The sequence below is a fragment of the Gossypium hirsutum genome, chromosome A03 (assembly GCF_007990345.1).
Source record: "Gossypium hirsutum isolate 1008001.06 chromosome A03, Gossypium_hirsutum_v2.1, whole genome shotgun sequence".
In the NCBI taxonomy this organism is placed as follows: domain Eukaryota; kingdom Viridiplantae; phylum Streptophyta; class Magnoliopsida; order Malvales; family Malvaceae; genus Gossypium; species Gossypium hirsutum.
In genome coordinates this window covers 42,138,626-42,150,565 of record NC_053426.1, presented here as the reverse complement: position 1 = coordinate 42,150,565, position 11,940 = coordinate 42,138,626, and the positions used below count along the sequence as shown (strand labels likewise).

Here is an 11,940-nt window from a genome sequence, read left to right as displayed (position 1 = left end):
AGCTCGATTAGATCTTGAATTGCATTCGAGGATGCCCTAGTCATGCTCACATCACATAAGGACCTCCACTTTAATATTCCATAACTATTAGACACCTTTAACCAATAGAACACAAGTTTTACATTTTACACGGTTTAGTCCTTTTTATCAAATAAATCACTAAAATGATAAAATTTCTTAATGAAATTTTCACACAATCATATTGTCATGCTATAAACATTAAAATAATAATAAAATAACTATTTCAACTTCAATTTTGTGGTCCCAAAAAACTATTCTGATTTGACTAAAAATAGGTTGTCACATCGTGAGTCGTATACGTCCACTATAACAGGTTGTACTACAAAGACTGATGTTGGGTATGCCACAATCTATGTAGTGGGATATGTGATATGAGAATGCGCGCGGACCAAGATCGAGTTTCCAAGTCACGGGAAACTCCTACGAAAGCTCTAAATGAACAGATCTGAAATCAAACAAAGAACGAGATTAAATCTGGAAAATTAAAATCTGGAATAAGAACCCTAAAAATCAGCAAGATCTAATCAAGGAACGAAACACTTATGAAAGAGGTTTCTTGAAACCAAGAACACGAAATTGATTCCCAAGAATGAACTCCCACAAGCCGAATCTGTCAAAGAACACCAAATCAGCAAGCAAATTAGATCGACCAGAATTTCTTGAGACAAATTAGGGTTTATGCGTCAATGAGAAAGAAAGAAATTGAAGGCATAAAACGGCTATTGAGGCTGAGAAAGCGAGGGCGATCTGCTCAATTGACCACCACGAAAGTTTCCCCTAAGTTTCCACAACCAAATTCACCCAAGAAGAATAAGTGTGCATTCGGCAAGAACCCTAGAATTTGGGGATTTAGGGCTGATTGTCGAACTCCAGCAAAAAGTGAAATTGATCAATTCTTTAAAATAAACGAGGGCTGGAAACACAAATAAAACAGCAAATAGATTAGAATTGAGATTCGACACAAGTAGAATTAAATAAAAGTAAAGAAAGAAATCGAAAACAGCAAGAATTAAAGGATAAGTCCTAAAGATCCTTGAAATCCCGAAAGATTTCACAAATCTCTTCAAACGGCTCTAATCTCCCCTCCAAAGAATATCGATGGCAAGAAGAAGGTTGAAGATGGCTCCCACAATCAAAAGATTGTTAAAACAACTTCTAAAGAAAACTCAAGAGAGAATTCTTGGAGAAAACCCCAAAGAAAATTCTGCACTCAACAAATCTGAAATTTGATAGAAAAAATAATAATAAGATGTTTTTACAAAGGGTGGCTGGCCAATGCTTATATAGGCCTCCAACAAATCCTAATCTCACAAGTAACTAATAAAAAATTAAACCTAATTAATAAAATAACAAGGTAAATTCGGCCATGCACTTATATGGGCTGTTTTGGGCTGAATTTTACATGTAATGCTCCTAAAGATTAAAAAAATTAAATTAAACAAGTAAGATGTTTACAAATTGGGCCCTTTGACATTTTGGCCTGATTTTCAACTAAGTATGAAGAAATTTCTTGATTGGGCTGGATTTTGGTTATTGGGCCTCGCCTTCAAGAATTTGGGCTCGTGATCCATCTCCTACCAAAATTGGGTCGTTGACGCTCGTAATGGAGATCCAATGCGTTTTGGCTGCAAGATTTGGTTTCTTGGACCAAGATTTCCAAGATTTGAAATCTTGATTTTCTTGATTCTTGAAATCTCTTCGAACAGCAGAATTGGGCCAAGATTCGATTTCTTGATTTTCTTGAAAACAAGAAAGTGAATCTTGATTTTCTTGTTCTCTCGTGTATGAATCTAAGGCCTTGCTAACAAGCTCTTGAATGGTCCCATTTAGTTTGGACCGCATTTGTCGGGCCTTTGATGTCGTTATTGGGCCTTGTGGCAATTTGAGCCCATCACGTTCTTGAACTTGGATTGGGCCTTTATGACTCGTATCAATATGATTGATCAAGATAGGATTTGTCCCTCCTACATAATAGGAGTAATATCTTAGGCCACTTGATGAAGTGAGACTAGAAATGCATGGCCATGCTCAAATAAGTTAATATGAGATATTACACTTATTTTTTTATTGTAGTCTACTTTAGATATCAAGAAACATGAGATTGGACTGTCCAAGTGTGACTATTCTATGACTTGTGTCCAATCGAGATATAAAGGACAAAAGGATATAAATACATGAAAATTTATCATAGAAAGGTTATGTCGAACCATGACTTCTTGTAACTTGGGTAGCGATGATGAATTGCTAGATATCACTTATTGCTTGAAACGTTAGACTTGTTCTAGTATCACTACAGATGTTACAAGAGCCTACAAGGTCACACCCTATGGTTGAAACGAATAGAATCTAAACACAGTTGGTATTAAATTTAACTGTCACGAGAATTATATTAATTATTGAATTAATTTAATTTGACAGTTAAATAATAAACACAGTATATGTATAAATTCGTTGTACAAGAATAGAGAACAAAGTTAACATAAATGTATGAATTTTATTCATAGAAAATATGTATTGTTTACCAAAATTATTAAAATACAGTGTTATAATAATTTCAGTCAAGCATAAAATATATGAAAATTAATATCTTTTTGGAAAGGATATTACATTATGATATTTTCCATATATTTTCTGGCACCAAAAAAGGGTGATTTTGGTTTTAAGATAGATATTAAAATAAAAGGGAATCATAAAAACCCTAAGGTAAGAGAGTGTTACCAACATTAACCACAAAAAGGAAAAGAAACTTTGTGATGTAAGCGACAACTAATCACATTTGTACAAGAACGAACAAGTAGGCATCCCTATTTCGAAATTAACCAGCGGCTCGCCTTGAGGACAAGTCGCTTTGAAGATGGGGGGAATGATGTAAGCACACCCGGAGCATCCTTGAATGCAAATCTAGAACTAATCGAGCTTCCAAAAGGCCCTATGACTCAAGCTCGAACCAAGAAATTTCAAGACACTTTATCAGCCTTGGTGATGCGCATTTAGGAAGAGAACAAGGCCCTAGACGTTGGAGAAGCTACGGGCACTCTTTTGAAGACCCAATGCACTCTTTTGCAAGCCGACTTTAGCTCCTCTCAAGCTCTCCCAGCTCAATTCAACTCCAATCAGCTAACTTGAGCTCGTTTTAGCTCGTTTGAGCTCGATTTTAGCTCGTTTCAGCTCATTTCTTTTCATTTACAATAAACTAAGTTTAAACTTTGTTTTTAATTAAATTTGCTACAGCTCATGCCGATTTCCCTAGCTCAAATTAGTCCAATAAGTATTTTTGATTATTTGAGCTAGCCGAATTTAATATGCTAGTTGGATTTTAATTAATATATCCGAATTTAGTTAGTGTCATTTAAGTTGTCTAGTTGCTGTTTAAATTATGATTATATGAATAATTATATTTTATTTAATTATGTTTTTATTTCTTTGTAGGTTCAGCCGAATGTGGAGGTACATTAATGGCTAGGTGCATGTACGGGTTTGTTCATTGAATGAGAAGGTTCATGCATGGTTCGGTTCAATGCTTGGAGGAATTATATTCATGTACATGGAGGATTAATTGCATGCAATGGATATGAAGAATATATCTCCTTTGGACGGCACACATGCATGTATGAATGGCATTTAATGCAAGTTCATGTATGGCTAGATTCAAGCTCCCTTCCAAGTTCCATGAATAGCCGAATGAATGTGGGAGGACCTTTGGAGTTTCTATGCACCTATTCAGCCGAGAGACACCTCTTGGGAGCTACATGCATCCCATGGCCGAACCTAGACAATCCATTTAGCTTCCAAAGCTTCACATACGTTCAAGTACTTTTGCTTATACATGAAGCTATCCCATACACTCCCATCAGCCGAATCAAGACTTAGCTAATTAATGTTTTCATTCTAGAACATTCTAGTTAGTTCATAGCCGAATATTGATTAGTCTTTAAGCTAGCTAATTTGTCCATTCGGCTACTACATGATAGTCTATAAATAGTTTGTTTATTTCATTGTAAAAGGACTTTTTCCAAATTATTGAATGAACATTGTTCTTGTGAGGTTGCTTCCTCTCATATCTCGTACAAGTTTCGAAAGACTTATCTAGTTTGTGCTAGTGGCGTCAATCGACCTTGTTTGAACTTATCACCATTCTTGGTGTGGCATTCACCTCTCTTCTATTCCATCCTTTCACCTTAACAATATAGGAACGGGGGTGACACGTGTTGAATCATTCCTGACATTAAGTTCTATATTCCATCCCCACTTTCCCAAATTTCTTTCTTTCATCACCAAAACTGAACCACCTTTCCAACCACCATCTTTGCTGCCCTTAACCGAACCTATCATTAATCTTACACCCATTTGAAGCCTTTCGCTTGTTCAAACCTATTCTTTCAGTTCTATTTTCGAGACCAAGGCACGAATGACTCTTCTCATCTACGATCGGGCAACTACGTGAATTCAACTCAATCACCCGAGCCGGATCACATCATTTGGTGTCAGAGCTTGTTAAACGAGAGGCGTCGACGTTCATATCAAGATCGAAATAGGTTCATTGTAAAAAAATTTGAATTTAAAAAAAAGATTCAAGTTGTAATTTCATCTTACTATTGTAATAGTGCTATCTTGAAGTTGTAAAAAAAAAGAAGTATGAAATTAAAAAAAAAAAAGAAAGTGAAGTGATCAAGTTCTTCTCTATTGTTTATATCATTGTTCCAATCGTCAAATATTCTTTTCATCAACTTTTAACCCCCCTTCTTTCCCAAAACGTCACACTATATCAAAAGTTTTTCTTTTAGCCTACCCGTACACCCGTACATCTTATCCCTTGTAACCATTTTGAAGCCAACCCTAAAGCACCAAGACGAGTCAAGAGAAATAAACTACGAGGTTACGAGAGTAAGTACGGGTGGTAAAAGGCTAGAGAGTGTGAGAGCATTTGAGTGTTGAAAAATCCTAAATGAGTGAAAACACGAGTGGAGTGCGCAACTATTATTTCTTTTTCGAGAGAATTAGTGAGGTTTGTGGTGAGGTTTTAAATATTATTGAAAATCAACATGGAATGAAATGTGGAGGAAAGGTAACTTATTCAGAATGTGCTAGATTTGAACTTACAAGCCTTGCTTCGTGAAGTTGAGTGGTTGTTCGATCGCAAGTTGGAGCCAATATAAGAAAGACTCGACCAAGTGGAGGGAAGAGCCTGATGAGCAAGGACCCCAATAAGTCCACCTTGGGACCGTGGCTAAAGGTAAGTTCGAGATGATGAGGTTTTTGAACCAAGTGAAGCCGAAAGTGAAGCTGGCTTGAATATTAGTGACCAGCGAAGAGGCCAACGTTATCGTGGCCAACGAGAGCGAGAAAGGCTCGATGATGACTTGAAAAGCATTAAGTTATCAATTCCCCCATTCCAAGGCCGTTCGAACCCCGAGGCATATTTAGAGTGGGAGAAAAAGATTGAACTCATTTTTGAGTGCCATAACTATTCGGAGGCTAAGAAAGTTAAGTTGGCTACCATAGAATTCACCGACTATGCTATGATTTGGTGGGACCAACTTACCTTAAATCGGAGGCGAAATGGCGAACGACCCATTAACACTTGGGCCGAAATGAAGGCTGCCATGCGCCAGAGGTTCATTCCAACACACTACCACCGAAAACTCTACCAAAAGCTCCAAAACCTTTCCCAAGGTACAAGGAGTGTCGAGGACTATTACAAAGAGATGGAAGTTGCTATGATCCGAGTGGACGTGGATGAGGATCGAGAAGCAACTATGGCTAGATTTCTGTCTAGATTTAATCACGAGATTGCCAACATCATGGAGCTACAACACTATGTGGAGATAGTTGATATAGTCCACATGGCCATCAAGGTCGAGAAAAAACTTAAGAAGAAAGGTGCTGCCCGAGGTTATTCAACCACTAATATGCCCAAATGGAACCAAGGCACAAGCAAGAGTCCTACGGTGAGCCAAACGAAAGATCCTATGGCACCAGCCAAAACTACTAAGCCTATGGTTGAAAATAGCAAAGGCAAGGCTGTTGAAAGTACCCAAAATCAGTTGAGGGACATTAAATGTTTTAAGTGCCTTGGAAGAGGGCATATTGCAAGTCAATGTCTGAATCAGAGCGCCATGGTGATTCAACCTAATGGCAATATTGAATCGAAGGAGGAAGGAGACAAAAGAGTTGAAAACGATGCCGAAAACCCTTCTGAACCGAGGAAGAATTGGAGTATCCGGTCGAAGGCGAGATGCTTGTTGTTAAGAGGAGGTTAGGTGTGCAAGGTACCAAAATCGATTCGCAACGAGAGAACCTTTTTCATACCCGTTGTTTTGTCCTAGGAAAGGTATGTAGCTTAGTAATTGATGGAGGAAGTTGTACAAATGTTGCGAGCACCCTCCTAGTTGAAAAGCTTGATCTGCTGACAAGTGTGCATCCGAGTCCTTACAAGCTACAATGGCTTAATGATGGAGTTGAGTTAAAGGTAACCAAGCAAGTTCTTGTTCCATTTTCAATTGGAAAATATGAAGATGATGTTATTTGTGATGTGGTGCCTATGCATGCGGGCCATATACTGCTTGGGAGGCCATGGCAATTCGACCGAAGAGTGAAGCACGACGGGTTCGCAAACAAATATACTTTCAATTATCATGGCTGAAATTTTACTTTGGCACCCTTGACACCAAAACAAGTTATGGAGGATCAACAACGACTGAAACAATCTTTGGAGCATATGAGTGTAATGCCCCCATGCCCGAAACCTTCGTCGGAGTCGAGCTTGAGGAGTTACCGAACATAATTTATCAAATTAAGAACTTCAAATCTTTTGTTTCTACATTCACAGCTTTCTAGCTACTCGCGTCACAGTTACAAGAAAAATCATATCCCGAGTTACGAAACTCGAAATCAAGATCTATAAATTTTCCCTAAATCTAGACTCATATATCTATTTACTAATTTTTTTCTAGAATTTTTGGTTGGGCCAATTAGTACATTTTATTAGTTAAATTCTCCCCTATTTTCGGGTTTGACTGCTCTGACATATGTGTATTACGAATCAAATATCTCTCTATAAAGAATTTAAATGACTACTAGGTTTATTTCTATTAAAACTAGACTCAATAAGGAATCTGTACATATAAATAATGACTTCTAATTATTTTTTTACAATTTATTATGAATTTTTAAAGTAAGAACAGAGGATTCAAAAATCACTCTGGCCCTGTTTCACAAGGTTTCAAATATATCATAAAGTATAATTTATATGCCTCTTTTTTTTTATCCATATGAAAATAGACTCATTAAGCTTAAATTTCATAACTTGCACATCATTTAATTACATTTATACTATTTTTAGTGATTTTTCAAATTCATGTCATTGCTGCAGCAATATTCTGTTTTAAGGCAAATTTCATCTTTTCATGAGTTGTTATGAACTAGATAACCTATTAAACTTCCATGATATCAAACATGATCTAAATTTAACCATCACCATGACTTATCAATATCAAACATTTTCTCAACCAATCATGGCCATATCATAAAATTATTTACACAAAATAAATATATTGCTATACATGCCATACTTAAGTTTTACAAGCCATTTGCCTAGATGAAAGTCCTTTGGATAGTGTGATCGAACCTTTGACCCGTCCCGATTCCCGAGCTGGCTTGTTCAAAACTACAGTAAATAAAGAGGAGGGAGTAAGCATAAATGCTTAGTAAGTTCATATGTAAATAACAAGTAACATAACAATACAAATATACCAAACAACTTTAGCATGGTATCACCAAAACATATATCATATTTCTAAACATCATTCATCATCTTACTACCTTATCGTTGTTGTATCTATTATCAACCCGAGGGTTAAGAACATACCTGTCCAAAGTGTCCATTTCACAACACTTACCAAAACGTCGCTTGCATCTTAAGTGTTCTTTCATTTCACTAGAAATTTCACCCGTTGAACACATCGGAATACAACTCGGATACACAGATAATTTGCACATAAGTGCCTCATATGTAATCAAGAAATCATGTAACCCGCCCCTAAGTGAACTCGGACTCAACTCAACGAGCTCGGGCGTTCGCATCCATAAGTGAACTCGGACTCAACTCAACGAGTTCGGATGCCTAGTTACATTTCACGAACTCAGACTCAACTCAACGAGTTCGGATGCTCAACCATCCTAGTGACATGTCACTTGTATCCTAATCTTTTCCTAAGGTTCAAACGGGCTTTTTTCCTCGATCTCACATTGCCGTCTTCCATGGAATATCGGAACCGATACTCGTAGCAATTCATATTTATCAAGTAGTAAACATAGTTTGCATATTACTCAACATTAACCACAAAGCATAATATTTCACGATAAAAAAAATCAGCATATCATATAATTAACATCAATAACTTAAAAATAACAATTATGCTACATTATTTACACATGAACTTACCTCGTATGCGAAAATGGCTACTTTTACCATTTCGTCCACAACTTGGTATTTTTCCATTTTAGCCTGAATTTTAGTTTTCCTTGCTCTATCATTTAAAATATAGTCTAATTAGGACTCACATTATTCAAATTGACCCAAAATCATATTTTGGCAAAATTACAGTTTTGCCCCTAAACTTTTGCATATTTGCACTTTTGCCCCAAAGCTCGTAAATTAAACTTCAGCCTATTTTCTTATGTTTTATGAAATGCTGATCATTTTTCCCTTCTATGGAAACATCCAATTCTCACTCTAACATGTACTTATGACTAGTAGGTATTTTTACCGATTAAGCCCTTTTGCTAGTTTTCGCTTAAAACCGAGTAGCACAAGTTGTCTAACATAATTTAAAACCTCATATTCTATCATAAAACACCAAAATACAAAAATTTCACCTATGGGTATTTTTCCAAATATGAACCCTAGGTTGAATTATTGCTAGCATAAGCTTAATCGAGCTACTGGGACTCCAAAAACGTAAAAATCATTAAAAACGAGGCTAGAACGGACTTACAATCGAGCTTGGAAGCTTGAAAAACCCTAGCCATGGTTTCTCCTTGCTATATTCGGCCATGGGGTTGAAGATGAGCAAAATTGGCTTTTAATTTTGTATTTTAATTCATTTTACCCCTAAATGACCAAAATGCCCTTGCTACTAAACTTTCCAAAAATTCCATCCATGTCCAGTTTTTGTCCATAGACTTAGAAATTGGTAAAATTTCTATTTAAGACCTCTTAATTAATATTTCAAAACAATTTCATACTAGAAACTTCTAGAATGCAAGTTTTACAAATTATTCGATTTAGTCCCTAATTTCAATTTAAGCACTTTATGCATAAAATTTCTTCATGAAATTTTCACACGATCATGCAATCATATCATAGAACTCAAAATAATCATAAAATAATTATTTCTATCTTAGATTTTTTGGTCACAAAACCACTATTCCGACTAGGCCCAAAATTAGGATATTACAATGAGAGTGGAAAAAAAAAGTGAAAATGAAAAAGAAAGAAAAGAAAATGAAAATGAAAGAAAAGAAAATGAAAGAGAAAATAAAAAGACTTATGATAAAAATAAGACCAAAATGAGAGAAAAGGAAATTCAAAAAAACATGAGTGAAGAAAAGAAAAGAGTTTTGATTAATTAAAGTTTTCTTGTTTCTAAGTCTTTTGAAGTTGACTCAAATCATATGATGCGGTTGCAATACATTCCCAAAGAGAGAAGGTTTGTAATGGTAGGAAAAGGTAAAATTAATCCTTGTTTACCTGCTCAAGGTATGGTTTCTGGAATTTCTAATACATCTTTGTCCAATTCAATTTATGAAGAAAGCAATTATGATGAAGATATGAATGTTTTGGTTGATGAACAAAAGATTCTTGGTACGCATGATATTGTTGAGTTTGATGGTTATTTGTTGTCCCAATTGCATTGTTTAAGTAAACAAAAACAAGAATTCAATCTATCTTTTCCATTGTTTGTTTATGATAGTCAATTGCAATTTTTAAACTGTTGCACGAATTCCTGTCATAGTTATTATGTTTTGCGAATACAATTTGAGATGCCCAGGCGAGTTATGGACATTATGTTCTTAAAACCCTTGTTCGTTAAGTTCTTAAGTTGCAATGACACATGTTTATTTGATAGTGAAAATGGGATATTGGTACTGTCTTGTTGTAATTGTTTTAAGCGTAAGATGACTTGCTTCTATGACCATTTGAATAAGATCGTGCTCTATAGTGATTCTCATTTGGTTGCAAGTTTTGTGACATTTATGCAGTAAGGCATGATGCGACAATTAATCACATTTGTACAAGAACGAACAAGTAGGCATCCCTATTTCGAAATTAAACAGTGGCTCGCCTTGAGGACAAGTCACTTTGAAGACGGGGGGAATGATGTAAGCACGCCTGGAGCATCGTCGAATACAAATCAAGAACTAATCGAGCTTCCAAAAGGCCCTATGACTCAAGCTCAAACCAAGCAATTTCAAGACGCTTTATCAGCCTTGGTGATGCGCATTTTGGAAGAGAACAAGGCCCTAGACGTTGGAGAAGCTATGGACACTCTTTTGAAGACCCAATGCACTCTTTTGCAAGCTGACTTTAGCTCCTCTCGAGCTCCCCCAGCTTAATTCAGCTCCAATCAGCTCACTTGAGCTCGTTTCAACTCGTCTGAGCTCGATTTTAGCTCGTTTCAGCTCATTTCTTTTCCTTTACAATAAACTAAGTTTAAACTTTGTTTTTAATTCAATTTTCTACAGCTCATGCCGATTTCCCTAGCTCAAATTAGTCCAATAGTATTTTTGATTATTTGAGCTAGCCGAATTTAATATGCTAGTTGGATTTTAACTAATATGTCTGAATTTAGTTAGTGTCACTTAAGTTGTCTAGTTGCTGTTTAAATTATGATTATATGAATAATTATATTTTATTTAATTATGTTTTTATTTCTTTGTAGGTTCAGCCGAATGTGGAGGTACATTAATGGCTAGGTGCATGTACGGGTTTGTTCATTGAATGAGAAGGTTCATGCATGGTTCGGTTCAATGCTTGGAGGAATTATATTCATGTACATGGAGGATTAATTGCATGCAATGGATATGAAGAATACATCTCCTTTGGACGGCACACATGCATGTATGAATGGCATTTAATGCAAGTTCATGTATGGCCAGATTCAAGCTCCCTTCCAAGTTCCATGAATAGCCGAATGAATGTGGGAGGACCTTTAGAGTTTCTATGCACCTATTCAGCCAAGAGACACCTCTTGGAAGCTACATGCATCCCATGCCCGAACCTAAACAATCCATTTAGCTTCCAAAGCTTCACATACATTCAAGTACTTTTGCTTATACATGAAGCTATGCCATACACTCCCATCAGCCGAATCAAGACTTAGCCAATTAATGTTTTCATTCTAGAACATTCTAGTTAGTTCATAGCTGAATTTGCTTAGTCTTTAAGCTAGCTAATTTGTCCATTCGGCTACTACATGATAGTCTATAAATAGTTTGTTTATTTCATTGTAAAAGGACTTTTTCCAAATTATTGAATGAACATTGTTCTTGTGAGGTTGCTTCCTCTCATATCTCGTACAAGTTTTGAAAGACTTATCTAGTTTGTGCTAGTGGCGTCAATCGACCTTGTTTGAACTTATCACCATTCTTGGTGTGGCGTTCACCTCTCTTCTATTCCATCCTTTCACCTTAGCAATATAGGAACTGGGGTGACACTTTTTAGTGTTGAATCATTCGTGACGTTAAGTTCTATATTCCATCCCCACTTCCCCAATTTCTTTCTTTCATCACCAAAACCGAACCACCTTTCCAACCACTATCTTTGCTGCCCTTAACCGAACCTATCATTAATCTTACACCCATTTGAAACCTTCCGCTTGTTCAAACCTATTCTTTCAATTCTATTTCCGAGACTGA

The 11,940-nt window shown here is 36.2% G+C and overlaps 1 protein-coding gene across 1 annotated transcript; it reads left to right on the top strand.

The window, feature by feature from the left end:
- The first annotated feature begins 5,073 nt into the window (after positions 1 to 5,073).
- LOC107887848 (uncharacterized) lies at positions 5,074 to 6,664 on the top strand. The gene is made up of 3 exons (XM_016812073.1): positions 5,074 to 5,086; positions 5,293 to 6,276; positions 6,348 to 6,664. The coding sequence occupies exons 1-3, from the start codon at positions 5,074 to 5,076 to the stop codon at positions 6,662 to 6,664; spliced, it is 1,314 nt and encodes a 437-aa protein (XP_016667562.1).
- The last annotated feature ends 5,276 nt before the right edge of the window (positions 6,665 to 11,940 follow it).